The 20,039-nt window shown below is 38.3% G+C and overlaps 1 protein-coding gene across 1 annotated transcript in view; it reads left to right on the top strand.

Moving 5' to 3' along the window:
- LOC138022139 (1-phosphatidylinositol 4,5-bisphosphate phosphodiesterase gamma-1-like) overlaps positions 1-20,039 on the top strand; it is an 81,172-nt gene that overhangs the window by 49,325 nt on the left and 11,808 nt on the right. The window contains exons 19-33 of the mRNA XM_068869169.1: positions 834-965; positions 1,340-1,517; positions 1,862-1,884; positions 2,459-2,635; positions 3,839-3,995; positions 4,852-4,872; positions 5,701-5,769; positions 6,738-6,841; positions 12,306-12,441; positions 13,764-13,830; positions 14,051-14,145; positions 14,646-14,790; positions 15,594-15,689; positions 15,963-16,082; positions 18,410-18,455. Of these exons, the coding sequence (XP_068725270.1) occupies positions 834-965; positions 1,340-1,517; positions 1,862-1,884; positions 2,459-2,635; positions 3,839-3,995; positions 4,852-4,872; positions 5,701-5,769; positions 6,738-6,841; positions 12,306-12,441; positions 13,764-13,830; positions 14,051-14,145; positions 14,646-14,790; positions 15,594-15,689; positions 15,963-16,082; positions 18,410-18,455 (1,566 nt within the window). The remainder of the gene's footprint in view (positions 1-833; positions 966-1,339; positions 1,518-1,861; positions 1,885-2,458; positions 2,636-3,838; positions 3,996-4,851; positions 4,873-5,700; positions 5,770-6,737; positions 6,842-12,305; positions 12,442-13,763; positions 13,831-14,050; positions 14,146-14,645; positions 14,791-15,593; positions 15,690-15,962; positions 16,083-18,409; positions 18,456-20,039) is intronic.

The following is a 20,039-nucleotide window of genomic DNA, read 5'->3' as shown; positions in this document are numbered from 1 at the left end:
ATTAAATTGCTCAACGGAAAAAACAGAACTAGTTGAGCTTTGGAAATGTCAAACTGAGAAGGCTCACATGGCGGGATGAATGAAATAGCCAAATAAGGTAGTCACATGATGGGAAGTCACGCTCTCCTCCCAGGCGCTGCCCAGTATTTGCTTACCAGCATTAACATCTATTTTATTCTAAAATATCATTTAAAAAAGAAAAGAACAAGAACAGAAAAACAATGTTCTCTATTGCAATCAAAGTGCATGTATTGGTATATAAACAATAGCTTTCATTTGGCACAAAAATATGCTCAGATATTTGTCCACAGAGGTTATCTGTCCAGAGCAGCGAACTGTGAACTTCAAGAAACAGATAACGGCCAAGAACAAATTTCTGACCAAATTTTTGTGAGGTTATTGTGTTTATTATCCTTCAAATATTTTTTGCAAGACTAGAGCCTACAAATTAGACGAAAGGTTTTAGAACCGCTTACTGTCAGAAACGTTCACAGCCTATGAAGTTGATTGTTTGATGTTTTCTTGTATGGCTTTATTGAGCAGCACATTTATTAAATTTTCTTCCATATGATCACAAAAGCAAACTGAATTAAGTTAAATTACAAAGGGTTTGGGAAATTGGATATTCCCCAGTTTTAGTTGGGAAACATCCGGTCTTGTGACAGGTTTAGACCAGTCACATGCAAGTGAAAATATTTGATGGATTAATAATATAACAGTGTTATTTTTGCATGATATCCCCAGTGATGTGAATTTAACATCCCACTTAACTTTAGGGCTAGTAGAATTCTTGTACACTAGATTATGTATTATCATTTTACGTAATATTTCAGGTGGTTCCATGGCAAGCTTTTAGATGGGCGAAGGGTATCAGAAGCGTTATTAAACCAGTTCAACCGTGGAGATGGCTCCTTTCTTGTGCGAGAAAGTACAACATTTGTAGGAGATTTCTCACTGTCCTTTTGGTAAATTTGACTTGAGCTTATATGGACCACTTATTACAAATGTGATGGACAACAATATAATTTTTAAGTACTTAATTTGACTATTGCAAGGAGACATTATTAAATGAATATATAATAAATATAATAAATACAGCATACATGTATGATCAATTCAAAGGTCATGGTAATTGTTTATAATTTTATTTATTTCACACCCTTCAGTTTTACTTTCCCTTCCTGTTTTTTTTTTTTTTGTTCAACAACATTATAATAATGTCAAACAGTAAATATTATTGATAGCCTTGTCATTGGAATTGAATCCTCAATTCAAGTCCTATGGTTGCTCAAAAGTTCTTATTGGCGAGACTACATAAAAATTATGAGTAATGTTTCAGGCGAAAAGGCAAGGTACAGCACTGTAGGATAAAATCCAAGCAAGAGAATGGCCAGACCAAGTACTATCTGGTCGATCAAGTAACATTTGACAGTCTCTACAGCCTCATCAATTTCTATCAGACTCACCCACTCAAAAGCATGAACTTTGAACTCACGCTGACAGATGCTATTCCACAGGTGATTGCTAGTTTTAACTTTAGTTAGCAGATTGCAGCTGGGAGGTTGACCCTGTAACTAGTTTTGTTTTTGGTTCTTCATTGTTTTGTACTACAGACTGCGCTTGTTCCTGTGATTGCTCTGGGGTAATTGCACAAGTTGCCTGCATGCAAATCCATATGCCACAAAATACAGAATGAAAGAAGAGGAAAATTGTAGCTGGGAAAGAAATGACTTTTTATACTCTGTTTGAGTTAATGTAGTGGATGCCATCCAGGCTGCAAATAATAGTAGTTATGGCATGATTGAGGCTAAAATTAATTTAAACAACTGATAAAACTATTTTCTGTTTTTTCTTTTTTCAGCCAAATGCTCATCTTGACCAATGGTAAGTTTAAAAAAATGCTAACATTTTTTTTAAAATTTTGGTTGAAACTCTGTAATACAAATGTGGACAACAAAAAATGACATGTCCTAGCAGTTTGTTGAATGGTTCCCTTCCACAGCTTTTTTAGGTTAAAGTTTTTAAGGACAGTGCCACCTACTGTTATTTCGCATAGTTTTATGTTCTGTGCATCTCTCAATCATTTTGTCACAGGCAGTCATGGGCTGACTTTATATTTTTGAAGTTGGATTATTTTTCCATTTTTTTCCGTCAAAGTTCCTTCGAAGATTTATTCGGTTGCAGTTAGAAACACCTGTATCTTGTAGCAAAAGACCAAAAAAAGAACCAGAATGGAACTGTTGTCTCTACGACAAATTGAAAAAGCTAGAAACTGATTGATCGGAGTGAGAGAGTGGACGTATGGTGTTTTAATGGAGCCATCCTTATGAAGGGGTAAACTAAGACAGTTATGGTGGCATGGATGAAATCTTTCATTTTACCTTTGGGGGTTTGAACCTTTCATTAGCTGTGAAATAATAACTTCTGTTATTTAGGAGCAATTTTTTTTTTCTTCAAGTTGGTATCATGATAATCTTAATCGAGACAAGGCTGAGGACATGTTGAAAAGAGTGAGGAGTAATGGTGCTTACCTTGTAAGAAGGAAAGAGTCTGAGCAGGCAGGAGATGGCTCAGAATCCAATGGAGATGTGTTTGATGCACAGGATGATCAGTCATCATATGCTATCTCCTTCAGGTTAGTTATTTTCTTAATGTCACTGAAACTCAGTGAATGAAATAAATGGATTATTTGAATTGCAAGTTATGCCAGTAGATGAAAGGGAGATGTGATCACTTCTCCCTTTCATGAGCGGGTCAATTTGTTGAGCTCATGTAAGCCCAACGAATTGACTTGCTCTTAACTGACTGGCTTCATAGATCAGTTGGTAGAGCATTGCACCAGAATCACAGAGGTCATGGGTTCCAAGCAAATTTGTTTGCTGGAAGTGCAGTAAGGCAAAAGAAAACGTTAATTACTTAAAATCAACATTCTGATATTTTGTGCAAGGACTGTCATTTTCCCATAGGTGACAAATTTGAAATCTCAGTTGTTTTTAGTTTAACCTTTGCCAGCTGCAATTTGCCATTATAAAAATAAAGTCATATGTAGTTCCCATAGCAGTGTAACGCGTCTTTTTAGAATACGTGTATTTCAGCCTTCCTGTTTGTTACTGACACTTGGTCCTCCGGTGCTTGTTTCTTGGTTCATCATTTTGCTAACAGTTTCATCAAGAATGACTAGCTTATTAAGGAACAGGTCTTCGTTCATTCAGATAAACAACAAGAGAGCAACAACTACAATTAGTGTTGTATTTGACATTGCCCCTTCCAATGAACATTGGAACTGAGGCTACTATAGCAATGATGTTTATAACGATAACAGGGATTTTGTGGTTAACAAGGAGATCAGTCTATCTCTCAGAGTTTATATGTGGGGGTGGGACATTACTAAACCACAAAACAGTGAAAAGAAACACCAAAACATGTATGACCCACCATACATACTCTTAACTGACAAAGGCTGGATTTTGAGATTATAAATATCGTTGTAGGCTTAATTAGACCTAAAACGTTCTTGCTTCTAATTAATTGCGATTAAGATTAGGATTCACATTAAGATTGTGATCAGGAGCAATATTTAATATATTTAAGATAGTTAATGTCAAATCCAACCTTTGTTGGTTAGCATTCAATGTATGGTGGGGTCATACATAGTGTTTTGGTGTTTTGTTTTGCTGTTTCAATGTTTCGTGGTTTATGGGGTGGGATGATGGAATAATTTAAATACTATAATGTTTTATGGTAACCATAATTGTGTTGGACTTTTAGGGTAAATAGTTTCGTGCAGCATACATAACTAGACTCCCCTGTAGTAAAACCTTTAAGTGTTTGATTGTAGAGCGGAAGGCAAAATCAAGCACTGTAGAATCAAGCTTGAAGGTCGCCTCTTCACCATTGGCACAGCTCAGTTTGAGACTTTGGTAGAATTAGTTGAGTTTTACATGAGACATCCGTTGTACAAAGGAATGAAACTCCGTTATCCAATCAACGAGGATGTAAGTACAACCATCATGCTCCAATGACAAGATACATGTTACGTTTGGATTGATCTCTAGTTTTCAAAATTATTCAGTACTATTTGTTCGTTTATTGTCAAAATAATATTGTTGTCTTTGTACTAACTGTGACCAGTTATTTTATATTAATCTTGCTTTTAGTTTGACACAATTAATAATAATATTAGTAGCCTCAATATCTTGCACCACTTTCCCTAACCTGTTAAAGGGAAGCTGCTGTCAGTAAAATGAGTGAATATTGAGGGCTGCACAGCAACAGCATATAAGTAGTAGTTGTCTTTTTTTTTCCTGTTTAACCGTTGCATTGGCATTTAAACTTAGGTAGTTGTTCATGTAACCATGAATGAGCAAAACATAAACAGGGGTTTTAGAGGTTTATTTGGGAACTTTAACCAAGAAACACTAGCCTTATTTGTCTTGAGTTTATTAAACTGGCTCACTTCACTTTGCATTTTTGTCTTGTGCTATCAAGAGATGAGAACTTAAGAAATTTCTGTAGTAAGCTGCTTCAAATTATTTCCTTCATATATGACCTGAGGAAGTCATTTGATTTGTAACAGTTTTACTGTGAAAAGCTATCTGCCGGTAACTCAATCGTAGGTCAAATTTAAATTGCGATACTCTTACCACATGACCGTTTTTACCACAGGGGACTACCATGGGCTCGATTTATCAAGTTAATTTCTTCCTATTTTGTATTTTAATGCTAGACTTAATGCTAGACTTAATGCTAGATATGTTTATGGGGTATGCTTTTGAGGGAATTGTTCTTTTGGGTTTTGTTAATGCAATGCATTTGTGAACTTTGTATTTATTCTATTTTATTTCATTTTAGGTGTTGTCTAAAGTTGGTCAGGTATGTAATTCTTGTAACTCGTCTTTAACATTACAAGATTAATTAAAACGTATTTTTATTAATCAGAAAACTTTAAAAGAAAACAGGTATGGGCCCTAGCCATACAGCCTTCTTTAATCTCTTTGCAGGACAAGAAACTTCTTTAAAGAAAGTACACATTTTTTCGTCTTTTGTGCCTCCAAGAGATGCACTTGCAAAATTATATGATGGATTGAATGATCAGGGGAGCTCATTTGCATTAGAAGTGGAGAATCGACAGCAATGGACCAGTTTTGATTTTACCCTAATTCAACTAAAAAAAATAAACTACGTGATTTCAGGGCTCTGATTTGTGTTGGTTTCAATGTGAGGTCTTTTTGGCTATGAAGTGGTTGCCTGCATTTTTGTACAGCATTTTTATTGCAGACCAATTGGCTCAGAACGTTGAGAATAATATTGGACTACCGTGTGGAAGGTTGCAGCTGTGAGCCCCAGGCCGAACGAATACTCAGGGTCTTAAAATAACTTAGTGGAAGGGGCTGTGCTGACACCTGGAAATGGTTTGTCTTCTAAGTTTTTTCGGATAAAGACTAGAAATCATAGGCCCCGTTTCTGAACCTTTGCTGTTAATAATATTACATGTATGGATTGTTTTGAATATAATATTTTTTATGATATCATATCAAGTAATTAAATCCATGTGGGTCATGGTTATAGTACATTTCCTTCCCACAACAAAAAAGTCAAGAACTCCCCCCTACAATAAGTTCATATACTACCTTGGCACTGACAATATTATAAATGAATGTTTATTAGGAGTAATTTTGATTCCTGTGTGATATCTTTCAGTGTCCTGAAGAAGATGCTATCTATGGCACTGGGGACCATTATCATGAACCCAATCAGTTCATGACAAAGGTGAGTCAATAATAACAGTTATTATATGACTAGCTCTGTGAGCGGGCAAGATGAACCAAATCGCGCGCTGTGATTGGCTACCCGAGCGGGCAAGATGGAGCTATCTTGCCCGCTCGGGATTTCTCGCTTGGTCCCGCAAGATCAAAGATCATTGTTTTGGTGTTTTAAGTCGTATAATGAACCCTTTATTGACCAAGCTTGTTCGGTCAAGATGGCTGGATATTGGCCTCGTTCTGTTTTTGCGTGTTTACGGACCTCGACTTCGTCTCGGTCCATAAATACGCAAAAAAGAACTTGACCAATATCCAGCCATCTTGACCTCACGCTTGGTCAATAACCCATATAAGTTGACTCAATTATTGCTTGTCATTTGAAAGTAATGTACTATAAGCTAAGGTTGTTTGCAGTGGTGAAGAACATTTGAAGCATGGGGCTTACCCGGTACTTTTGACAAAGTGCTGTTAGGAGTAATACAGTCAACTCTCTCTTAACGGACACCTCTGTAAGACGGACACCTCTATAAGACGGACACCTGGGGCTGGTCCCGGCCGTTTCTTAGTCATTTTATTATAACCAAACTCTCTATAAGACGGACAACGGACACTTGCGAGGTGCTGAATGTGATCGCAAATTATGATTTAGGGAAGAAAAATTCTTGTACATGACTCTTTTAACACCAGGCGTTTAATTGACAGCTCTTATTTTGTCCTCGGAATACATACAGTACACTGAGTTAAAATTAAATAAGTCATTGTCCCATTCAAAAAATAACTTGGGAGGTGACAACCGAATCTAAAACAGGTAGGTTTCGTTCAAGTAATAAAATTCCTGGGGTCATGTTACGTTGACTCTCTGTAAGCCGGACACCTCTCTAAGACGGACAGCTGAGGCCGGCCCCGATGGTGTCCGTCTTAGAAAGAGTTGACTGTATACTCAAATCATTAATTTTTCTTTATTGTAAACTGTAGCCTGCATGTCGAGCCTTGTGGGACTATGAAGCTCAAAATCCAGATGAGATGTCATTTTGCCGTGGGGCATTTATCACAAATGTAACAAAAGAAGATGGGGGATGGTAAGGATGTAAACAAAGCAAGGATTATCCCTCCCCTCCCCTCCAGAAAGTGACAGATATGTCCAGACGTGCACGTAATTTATATGCACAACGATTTTGATAAGACTGAGTTATGAAGTGTTGCCTTTGATCTCCTCCCCAACTTCAACATCCCTTGCATCTGAGAATACAGACAAGCAACATCACAAAGTGTCTTCCAAGTAAAGAGAAACGGCTGCATTATACCCTCACCAAAAAATAACCCTTACCCTTAAGGCCGTGACACACTAGGCGACAAGTTGCAGCGACATGTCTCTGCGACAAAGTGCTCCATGTGTACTACTTGCAAAACAAGTCGCTGCGACACGACGCCTGTTCGGTGCACACGCAGTGATCTCGTATGAGGGGGAATGTGAACTAGTTTCGCAGCGACTTATCGCCTCGTGTGTCCCAGCCTTTACACTTACATTGTTGCTAGAAATAGGTAGCAAATGCTTAGTAATAGACTTTAAGGGACACTTAATGTTAGATATCCAAATCGGGCATACATTTAATTGTGTTCATTTCTCGCCATTGTAATGAACAAGATCGTGCCATCTACAAGGGTTTGCATTGACCCTGGCCATCGTTACAGTGGCATAAAAGTGCACCACCTCGTCAATTTTAGTCCTAGGAGTATAGCAGAACAGTTAACAATTATCCCATCAATGCGCATTGGATATTGTATATGTTAAATGCTCGGAGATATTAGCTGCTAGCTACTCTGAAATCCGAGGGCAAACAAAGTATTACTATTATTATTATTATTATTATTATTATCATTATTATTATTATCATGAGATGGTAAATAGCCAACAAGGCTATAACCAGTCTCATATCCAACAAGCGCGAATGGAATAATTGTTTTATGAAGTTCCTTAAACTCCTAAAGTTTGGAGGTACGAAATACGAGTGGAAAAAGCGATGTGATGTTTTGTAATACCTTGAGGTCAGACAGACGCAGGCTCATCAAAAAAACATTTCTTGCCTTTCGTCGGAATTGACCCAAACTTTCCACCACAAAAAGGTTTTTTTTTTTTGCTTTATTCAGGGAGAAACTTCGCTTTCCGGCGAAAAAACTTTTAGCTTAGCAAGGCTTAGCGCAATCAATTGCCATATAAGGTCAAACTAAGGTATATGAGTACAACCGAGATTGATTGAACCAATCAGAGCACGAGAAATGCATTAACCGAGGTTGAAAATTTAATAATTATTATTCAGGTGACTGTAACAATCAGCTTGTATCAAATGAGCAGGAGGTCTGTATGGGAGAATCTTGACCGAGGTCGTGAGTACAGACCGAACGCAGTGATGTCTGTACACACCACCGAGGTCCAGATTCTTCCATACAGACTGACTAACGCCCGGGTTACACTACAGAAATGTTTTGGCATGGCTCGGGTGAAATTGGCACGGGTCCCCCAAAAAAAAGGTTCGGCTCAGATAAAATTTGCAATGTAAACACCTGTCAGTACCAAATTTCATCCGAGCCGAACCAAAATTCTTACCCGTGTTGGGACCTTCGGCGAGGTAGTCCGAGCACGGGTGAAAATGGTGCGAGTGCTGAAAAAATAGGCACGGTTCGGATAGAACAAGTAGTGTAAACACTTTAGAGGGCCAAATTTGAGCCTTAGTTCATATAGGCTAGCGGTTTTTTTGCGTATATTTCAAGATGGCTGCCCCTTTCTCCACCAAAATCACGCGGACGTTCTTGATTATAATTGAACTGCGCATATCTACAAGAGAACTTACCCGGGCCCAAAAGTTTTCGCACGGTATTTTTGATACGGTAAATATGGTGTAGTGTAAACAAAGTTTGCAGAGCTCTTTTTAGGTACCCGCGCCAATTTCACACGAGCCGTGCCGAAAAATTTCTGTAGTGTCACTGACCCTTAGGGACTCGTTAATCAAAGGTAAGACGAGGATTTTAATAACGAAGGTATTTAGATTTGCCATGTTTGAAGCTTCTGTAACACTTTCGCGCATGCTTTGTGCCGGTTGCACGTTTTCCACGCATGAATTGAGATCAAATGTTGTTGAGATCACTTCGTGAGTATATACTAAGGGGTGTTTACATGATACCGGTACGAGTTTCATTCTGGTACGAGTTGTCAATTTCATACCGCGTTTACATGGACGACACAAATATTGACACAGGGATGACGCATGAACCAAAACAATAATGGCGTCCAATATTTAGAAATACAACGCATGCGTCAATAGTCCCAGTCCACCCCGACTTGACGACTCGTACCGGAATGGGAGTCAATGTAGCGTTTACATGATACCGGTATAACTTTTCATACCGTTATGAGAATTTCGATCCGGTACAACTACCGGGATGAACGAATACCGGTATGAGTTGTACTGATATGAGATTATTCACGGGTATCATGTAAACAAATACAGAGCGATAAGTAAGAACCGGGATGAACTCGTACCAGAATGAAACTCGTACCGGTACCATGTAAACACCCCCTAAGACAAGTATCCTTTTCAATCTCGGTGAATAGTGGCAGAATATTCACCTCGCCGCCTCGCGGCTCGGTGGATATTCTGGCGGTATTCTCTTCGATTTCAAAGAATAATTGTTAATTGTTATAGTCACCTGAACCTAGTTCAATGACCATCTGTTATAATAGTTCAGTGCTAGAGCATCCAAACTACTAACTGGGTTCCAAGGTCATAGGTTCAGGGAGCAAAAAGGAAAATGCACGATGTACCGTAAATGCTTTGTTTATCCTAAGGGTGGGAGCATCTCCAAATATCGGAAAACAGGTTTTTTTCTTAACAGATTGCGTGTGAGCTGTATTTGTCAGGGTGGCTACGCAATTGGTAACACAAAATTGATCGAACATACGGTGAAACAGGCGGCTAAATGGGCAAACTTTACATTCATCCAATGCGATATTGGACGATTAATTTAATTCGTATGGCATGGGGCTCAATTAAGAGATGTCATTTTCACATCGAGATAAGTCATTTTCTCTCAAGTAGTGCACGCAGTGAATTTAAATACCATTGGAAGAAAATGTTCAAACCAAAGCAAAAAGAAAAAGCAAAACAACAAAAAATCTAGGTAAAAGTGCATACCTTGTTAAATCCACTAGAGAAACTTAAGCCGAGCAAAACGTCTTTGATTAGGTTAGTGTTTAGCAGTCTGAACTTTGCAAAAATGTGACTGCGTCAGAGGAATTCATAAGTGAGGCGGAGTTGTTAAACACACTGAGACAATTCTTAGGAAAATAATAAGGCTTGAAGAAAGATAAAAGGTACTTTTTTGAGAGAAAATAAGAGTTTTGGCGGCAAAATAACACTCCTCATTGTTTTGTTATCTGTGCGGCCTCTAAACAAGTAAGTCACAAAAGCAACAATTGCAACAATGGCCGTGTCTTCACGAGCGGTTTTTCAGGTCGCTTAGCGAGTGACAACTGAAAATTCCGTGAAAACAGTTCCTTTCCCGACTTGCTGAAAGTTAAGCGAGTCGGCAAATTTCAATAGAATTCTCATTAAATTTAAGCAAGCAAACCAGCTTAAGCGAGTTGGCAATTACTTTCGGCCAATCAGGAGAAAATTGCGGTTATTCAAATCGCAGACACAACAGGCGTGCTATTTTTATCATTAGGGAGCTTACGAAACGAGGACGACGTCGGCTACGAGGACTTCATTTAAAAATACAAATTCGCGTTATTCATATCACTACGAAACTATTTCATGTCGCTTCGTGTTAAAAATGTGTAGTAATTGTCGAGGAATAAACTGGTATGAGTGGGCTGGAAGAGTAGAGAGAGAACTGAAAATTCATCATGATGTGCTAACGTCGTCCACAGAACCTTGAATTTGGTCATTTCACGTCGTCATTTAGGAGATGACCGCCAGTTAGGTATCTACGCACCAGTACATGTTACCTTGGCCATGTAAAGTTACGGAAATGGAAATACTTGTACTATGATCAAAAAATCAACTCCTTTTTCTTTGGATTTCAAAACTATGTTAACTGAACACGGCTGTGTTTTCACGAGCGGATTTTCATGTCACTTAGCGTCTGACAACCGAAAATTCCGTGAAAACAGTTCCTTTTCCAACTAGCTTAAAGTTAATCGACTTGGCAAATTTCAATAGAATTATCATTAAATTTAAGCCACCAAACCAGGTAGCTTAAATCGGAATACAGCAGGCCTGCCAGTTTTATTACTTTTATTATTGCATTGGCTGCTCTCCCCTCATTTAATCATACCCGTGAAAACACGTATCACTTTTAAGTCGCTTAACACAGTCTGCAAACAAACCACTCTCAGGAATGCTAAGCGAGACAACGGCTGTCGTGAAAACACGGCCATTAATAATTTTCAAATCTTGAGAGAGCTGGATTGAGAGGAGAAAAGGACTTCAAAGACTCACTAGTTTAAGAATGCAATGCGTTGGTACGCGACTGAATTAATATGCAGCACGGGAGTTTCGGGCTTTCGGGCTTTCGGGCTTTCAGATTTTTGAACTCGTGTTTCGCATACATAATAAACTGCGTTTACACGCTGGAATTTTAGGCTATTGAGTAAACAACGTCGCTTTTCCCTAGATCCAACCCTCTGAGGTCCAGTCGGTCAGTTTTGAACGTGAGTAATGGCGGACCTTGAAAATCCAAAACTTACACTCAAAGCAAACAACCTTTGGAAAAGGTCAAAATGTGGAGAGAAAAAGGGAAGTGACCTTTTGATCATAGTACTACTTTAAGAAACCTTGGAACAGACATTCTTGAGTTCTGCTCTTTTCTTATCGGAATCGGGAAAAGCCGGTAGTTACAATGGAAACAAAATTTCTGATATTAACTTGGAGATGTTCCCTTAATTGTCGTAACTTCAACTTTGACTTTATTGTCCAAAACTATCATTATACACATTTAAACATAACACAAAAAGCTACTCAACAATTTTTCTTGCCACTAAACTACTCTGCCAGTGTGTAATTAACTGGGTTTGACTCCAGGTGGGTAAACTGCCTGTAATTATCTTGTGTCCTTTAAGCCATTGGAGCACACTGCTTTCTAGTCAGACCATACTACCTTTCAATCCAGTAAGACAGATATCTGGCAGTTCATTTATGTTTTAGCCATATTCTAGACAAATGCCCTGGGCCCGGTTGTTCAAAAGCCGATTAACGCTAACCCCAGATTAAAAATTAACCAAGGAGTTTATTTCTCTATTCCCAAATGCTGTTCAATGCTGATATTCAGCAAAACTTAACATTAGAGGAAGTCAATCTTGAAGAACAAAAATAAGCAAAAGAAACTTTCACCATAAAGTTGAAAAAATGAAACCAAAGTTTACGCTAATCCTAGATTAACTTAATCGGCTTTCGAACAACCAAGCCCTGGTATTTAACATGAAGACATAGTAGTTTGAGGTAATTTCAATTGATAAATTGTCTCCTATAAAATTTCATTTAACAGGTGGCTTGGAGATTATGGAGGCCAGAGACAAAAGTTTTTCCCAGCTAATTATTGTGAGGAGATAAACTATGTTGCAGAAGAGGAAGCTAAAAACAATAAATACATGAATGGAGTTGATGAAGAGTCTGAAGGACCTGTAAGCTATTAGTGATAACATAGCAACCGTAAAGTGCCCCTGTGACCAAAAAATCAATTCTTATATTGCTTTGGATTTCAAAACTATGTTAACTAAACACTAACCGACCAAAGTTTTAAGCCTTGAATTAAAAAGACACCTTTGACTGTAATTTTCCAATATAATGGTCTGCCATTACTAACTGTAAGTTCTTGAGAGTGCTGGTTCGAGGAGAAAATGACGTCAAAGGCTCACTAGTTTAAGAATGCAATGCGTGTGTACGCCGCAGAATTAATATGCAGCACGGGAGTTTTGGGCTTTCAGACTTTAACACTCGCGTTTTGCATATATAATAAGCTGCATTCACACGCTGAAATTTTAAGCTAGTGAGCCTTCGACGTCACTTTTCCTTGGATCCAACCCTCTGAGGTCCAATCGGTCAGTTTTGAACGGCGGACCTTGAAATCCATAACTTACACTCAAGTAAACGGCCTTTGGATAAAAATCAAAGCTCAAAATTTTGCCCGTCAGGTATTAAGTAAGCACACTTTAAAAATCGGAAGGAAAAAAGGGGCACTTTAATTTTGTTTACCACATCTCCTTACCTCAAACAGCTAGTGGTCATGTGACTTGACCTAATGCCAAAATGCAGGGTTACTTTTGGGTGCTTTTGATGGCATAGGGTAGTTTTCCATCATTGTATTCTGTGACTTGGTTTGATCTTACCTTGTTAGAATATTTCTAATTTGTGAAATCACCCTTGATCTTTTACTTTTCAAAATTTAATGGACTGGATGAGACACTTCTTTCACAGAAAATCAATGTATTGTGACCCCAGCTGATCATTGTAATCTTCAAATTTCATCCAAAAACTTTATCGACCTTAAAATGTAAAGAACGTAAGGTTTCTAACCTCTCGGTACTAAAATACTTTATTGTACAAAGTGTAAATGGCACTTTACATATGACAAGTCCAAATCCGTTTTTGATTTGTGAATCTTCAGTAAACAGCAGTGGAACATGAATGAATGTACCGGGGTATTGTTCAAGTGAGGCCTTTAGCTGCTTTTGAAAACTTTAATCCTAGCTTTCACCGATCCACAGCATCAACGTGAAATAACGACAACATCAAACTTCTAAGCAATAGAAGGGCCAGTCATAACTCAAATTCAGTCAGATTTCAAAGGCCAGGGGCATCTTGTGTCAGAGTCTTTAATGGGAAGTTGCTTCCTCCGACTGATTTTACCTCAAAATTTAAAGCAAACTTTTGAGGGCATAAAGTGAAACCGTGGGTGAAAGATTATTAGCATTAAATTGAATGTGCTTTTTCATGTGACATTTAGACCAGAGAAGTGTCTCCATTGGGTGATCTTCAAAAAGGAAGTATTGATCTGCAAGGGTGCATAGTTGGTATGTGAGCTTTTTTAACCACTGTTGATTCAGTTTCATTGGACTGGGCTACCTATGTTGGTGGTTAGGGCTGTTAAGTGAACTCTTTTAGATACAAGTTACATACAAAAAAAACAAGGCCAACTGAGAGGTGATTAGGTTTTCTTCTTCAGTATGTAACACATATTTACGTGTGTAGAACTACATTTTTCTCATTTCTTATTTTGTGCATTGATTCCAGATACAGGACCGCCTAAAGGAGGTCAGAGGTACATGGTTAGAATCTCCAGACGTGATGGACACCCTTTACTTGAAGCTTCTGCAGAGACACAAGAGGTTTCTGGAGGCATTTATGTTAATTTTTTTCTTTGCTTCTGCAGTGTTTAATCACTTGACATTGTGACAGGTATTATCGGTACATGTAGCTGTCCATCCCAGGACTACATTTATCCAGATGGTCATAATGTAATCAAGCTATCATTAACATGACTCCTAGCACAAGTGATTTATATTCATGAGATCCCTTGCAATATTATTTCAATTTTAGTTTTGATTACAATCATAGTTTATAAAGTATACCTTTTTGCCGGAATGAATGATACTGTTGGCCAGGTTCAATTTTATCATTTCATCAGCTGACTGTGGTACGTGTGTGAAAAACGTCCGAGAAACTGTTAAACATTGAAGCATTTAATGTATCTGAGTCTGATATTCAGTTTGTTTAGTGCATGTGTTCAAGACTGGCCAATCCAATTTTTTTGCACAAAGTATGAATAAAAGCAATCAATGTGGCCGGTGAAGTTGTAGCACAAACGGGTGTGTGATTGTGTTTTCAGGACTTAGCTGAATGGTTACAAGTTCTGCGGGAAATGGCAACTGCAAGAGAAGCTAAGGTCCAGAAAATGGTGCGACAGGCTAATCTCAGCCAAGAACTGTCTGATTTAGTTGTGTATTGTCAGCCAGTACCTTTCGATCTTGACAGTAAGTTACAGTGTATTGCTGTTATTGATACCACAAGTATATAGAGGATATTATATTACACGGCGGCGCAAAGATATGAATTTTATTTCAAGTGGTAAAAACAATATTTTACAAATGAGTGCAGCCATTGTGTTGTTTTTATTATTAGACAGGAGTGTTTAACTCACCAACTTTATCGCAAATTCTTGCAGCTTGGCGGCAGGAATGTCTTCAATTTTCTCATTTCCTCTTCACTTTCAAGGAACTCCTTGAATAATTGTATGAAGTTTTATTCTTCATGTCAGCATTTACTTGTTTCTCAGAGAAGGATTTTACGTTTAAGCTTCAGAGAGAGAACTTCACGAATCTATCGCTCACTATTTTTCACATGCAAAGAAGGGAAATGACATCATCAATATCCTCACTCGTAAGGTTCTGAAAAATATGCCACTCGGGTCCCTTATATACTTTCGTATGGATTTTGTGTGGTGTATTTTCCAGTAAAACACTCCTGTCTGTATAATGATAAGGGTATTTTAGTGGTCTCCAACCACTGTTTGTTTAGCCTTGAGCATTTCATAATTTGACTGACCGCAGGAAAAAAAATGGTAAATACGTACTATTGTGTACCAGAAGAGGTTGATTCTGTTTCTAGTTTTGTATTGTGCTCTTCAACTGTCATATGTTTTTGAGATTCTGTGAACATGTTAGCCTGCGAACGCAGACGTATTTCCGGCGGTCGTTTCTCTCCCCCGAAAAGTGTGGAAATAGTGAAAATGATAGAGGACATTCCTTCCATGCAGTTTTCTCTTTTCATGTTTCAGATGTGTCTGGTAAACATCAAGAGATGTCTTCCTTTCCAGAAACGAGATTGGAAAGATTAATTAACAAGAGAAATAGCAGAGAATTTATGAAATATCCTTTATTTTTATAAAATAGTGATATTCAATACTTAGTGGCTGCATACTTAGTGGCTGCATAAACCTGAGGAAATGATAGTGGCTTAATTCTGGCTACGAGACTTTTTGCTGTAGGGAATGTAATATTGGGTCATAAGAATACACTAGGGTAGGCAGTTTTAATGTTGTTATCCTCTTCTGCAGTCTAGAAACTTACTGTTGAACAAATGGAGAGAATAAGTATAAACAAAATTGAGAGATTTTAGATTTTGCCTTAACAGCATTGAAGATATCACAGAAGACAGTTTAGTAGAGTTTATCCTAGGGGAAGCAGGATAGATTCATCAAACTATGACCCAATGTCAATGTGGAACCATGGTGTACAACTTTGTGCACTAAATTACCAAACACCAGGTACTAAATGAGTGCTACTAAGAGATCACTGCTTTCACTTAGTGCATCTTGGTTAGAAAGAAATAAAATAACTCATGAAATTCCCCTTTTTGGGGACTTTAGAGCACACTTCTTGCTGGTGACTCTCTCACTTATGTCCATGCAGGTTTGCACGCAGCTGCAAAAGTTGCAATTTATCGAAAAAAAAGTAAAAGCTGAAAAGAGGAAGGTAAGTCACCAATCAGGACTCGCGCTTTTTGCCACAAATTGCGAATTTGCCGTAAAATCGCCAAATTCGTAAAGGCTGAAAAGATAGAGAAGACAAGTCCCCGACAAGAATCACGATTTTGGCAATTTTTCCACAATTTGCGGAAATCGCTAACATATCGCATTTAACTATATAATGCATAGCCAATCAGAATGCATCTACTTCTGTACTGAACTCGTTCAAAAGCAACTGGACACAAACTGTAAAGATGTTAATTCAGCGGTATCAAATCTTCATAGCTCCAAGCTCCAAGTATTACGCACTTTTTGCAGGGAATCACAAATTGGGAAATTTCTTCCTCCTCTCAAATAAGTCACAATAGAAGTGTAAAGGGATAAGCTTGAAAAAGCAAGAATCCACATTTTCATGATGTTGGCGCATATTCTATGGGGTCACGATAGAGCTGTCAAGGATGAGCTTACAGCGAATTCCTGTTACTCATGACTACGAGACCTATCGGGTTAGACGAATGCATAACAAAGATATGTAGACATACTAACTCTGCTCGTTCTGTTAGTAACTGCCCAAAAACTACTGCCTAAAATATCACAATATCACAGAATTTCATTCTCCTTTTTATTTTTATTTTTACTTTAAATTTCAGTAGTAATACAGATTACCAAACATGATTATAGTTCACTGAAAAAAATCTTCATAACAGGTGCAATCTAATACTACGCGCTTTTTACATTCACTAAAATATGACACCACAATATTTTGTTCCAGAATGAAGTTCGGACGCTCTTACGATCTTATCGCGGACTTGTATTCTCTATCTTTTCACCGTTTTTTACGATTTTTTCGATTTTTCACAATTTTCGCAAAAATCGTTGAAATCGCGAGTCTTGTCGAGGACTTGTTTTCTCTATCTCTTAGGTTTTCACAATTTTTGCGCTTTTGCGCAAAATTCGCAATTTTCACAATTGTGTGCAAACCTGGGCATAAATCATAACACTGTCTAGCTGGGTTTTATTTTGGTTGGATTTTGTGTTGAGAGAGGGAGGAAAGGTGTGGCCAAACTGTACAAAAATGAATAAAGTCCAACCCTTAAGGTGGCTTACTACAGTTTTCAGAGGAAAAAGATCAAGATTTTAAAATCTCTCAATAGGATGTCTCTTCTGAATTGTTAGTCAGTCCATTTGATGTAAAATGTAATTTTACCTAACAAATAATTGCAAATTTTTATCAGGGGAAAATACTAAATATAGTGACCGAGCTTGTGGAGGGGGTCTGGAAACCAGACATGTCAGACAGAACCTGTCAGACAAGTTATTCCCAAACGGCGAAAACGTCGATTTTTGTATATTTTGATAATAACTGAAAAACCGTCTGATAGATCTTTTTGACAAAGTGTTGACGGTTTCGTCTTTATATAGTTTACTAATTCCCAAAATGTTAACCCTGGTCGTAAGGCTAGGTTTTGAGAAAAAGGCCTTTGAAATGTGTAGTTTCCAGTTCCCTGTCCAGGAGCTTGGTCACTGTATTTTTCATTTTCCCTTGATTTGCATTTATTTGTTTGGTAAAATTACGTTTTACATGGATTGCAGTGACTTCAGAAGAGACATCCTGCTGCCTTAATTTTACAGATTTTAAAATCGTATTTTTTTTTGGGGGGGGGGGGGGGGAACTGTAGTAAGCCACCTTAAGGCAAATTAATTCAGATTCCTAATCCTTGATCAAGGGCGGGAAAGGCATTTTGAAGACAGAGTTTTCCATTACCATTCATCTCTAAAATATTGATTTCTGACTATGTTCACTCTCGTGGAACAGTGCGAGCCAACGATATCCTAGTAATTTTAGTTTCCAGAGTTAGACCTGAACGAACACTTTCTGATTTGTGCCCCTGTCTGTACATTTAAGGGTCATATCTTAAGGATACAGCTCTTGTTATGCCTAGAATAACCATCACTGTTTAGCTCTTATACATGGGTTCCATTTTCCAGGATGTAGTTAACTGTCTGTCAAATGTTTTTCTGAGTGCTTTCTCTTTCTGATCTCATATTAACTCCCTTTCAGCGACACAAACTGTGCAATTGATCTTACCAAGAAAATTTTGCTTACCTGTTTACTTCATTTCCAGATAGAGCAATGCAGCTCAACCATGGAAAGTTTCTAGACAATGGAAGGTATTTTTCAAATAATTCTGTTATTTCTTCAGTTTATAATGCCCGTGGTTTAACAAGACAATATTGATGACATTGGTTGTAGATAACACCATAGTTCAAAAATTGGACAAACCACACTCTTTAAATAGCACATACTGTATATGTTGGTACCTTTGCCCAAGAAATCTATCGGCCAACCGCACTACAAACGTCACGGAACGAATAAACCAACAGAATTCCACTCACCCTCGCCTACCATGCACAAAGACTTGCAGTCAAAAATGTAGTCCTCGAAAACTTCAAAATTCTACGCAATGATCCCGAAACTAATTTCATCAAACAAGACAAAAACATAGGTAACTTTCTAGTTAGGAGCTCTTTCAAGTCTGACAACCAACCGGTAACTTTCAAATGTACACGCACACGGTGCAAAACTTGTCCTTTTATTTCTAACATGGGTAAGATCTCAGGACCGAATCGATCCGTTAAAATCACTGACCACTTTACATGCATCTCCGCAAATGTCATCTATTGCATAACCTGCACACTATGTAAGAAGACCTTCATAGGCGAAACAGGGAGAAGATTGGCGGACTGCTTTCGCGAACACCTACAAGATGCAGAAAAAAACGACCCAGATGCATCAAAACCAGTTGCGCGCCATTTTAATCTTCCTAATCATTCCCACCACAACATGACAATTTGCGGGCTATCCTTACACCGCGGGAACACAGAAATCCGCAAGAATCTGGAACAAAAAATCTGGCAACTAAGTACACTCTATCCTCACGGAGTCAATTAACGCCTTTCATTCCATTTATTTATTCACAAATTCATGTTACATATTGCCGCCAATGGCAAAGCCCCTCCACACCGTCATAAGAACGAACAACACCCACAATTCCTCTGTTCACTCTGACGAAGGGCTAACGCTCGAAACGTCAGCATTCCAAATCGTTTTCGGTGGTAATTCGACTTTTATCAACACGTTTGATGAAACCAAATTTTCCTGTTTAACTCTCCCACCGATGCAGCACCACATTTTCTTTAGAAACTTGTATGCTGTGCATGAACTGATAAATTTTTGTTGAATAGTTCAAGCGGAGGGTGTTAAGTGCAGGGTGCAGGTTAGGGTTGCATGCCATTGTTTACCATAACTGAAAGAACCCAAACCTTTACAAAAATGGTAACCTTAGGCTTAACATATTTTGTTTTTGTTGCAACCTGTAAGTTACACCCTCCACAGTTCAAGGCTAGGTGGCCAATCCTGTGGGGAGCTTAACCCAATTAAGTAACTCGGAGTATTTCTACCCTTAAACCCCCCCCCCCCCCCCCCCCACCAATTCTGGATGAGATGCAAATCTATTTCCATCTTAAGGTTACTTCCACGCAGTAAAAAATTCCTGGTACGCATTTTATGCCCCAAGGTAAAGAGAGGCAATGTCAGAGGCAAGTGTTGCCAAAGGAACGTAAAGTAACCACCACGAACACAGGCCACTTATTTGAATAAGGCAAGTCAACCTCAAGGCCACCATGCCTCACATTCCCCCCCCCCCCCCCTCCTTGTTTCATGCTATAATGAGCTTGAATGTAAACATGATTTCT

Source organism: Montipora capricornis, chromosome 10 (genome assembly GCF_036669925.1).
Source record: "Montipora capricornis isolate CH-2021 chromosome 10, ASM3666992v2, whole genome shotgun sequence".
NCBI lineage: Eukaryota > Metazoa > Cnidaria > Anthozoa > Scleractinia > Acroporidae > Montipora > Montipora capricornis.
Note: the sequence above shows the minus strand (reverse complement) of the source record. Positions and strands in the feature narration are given on the sequence as shown.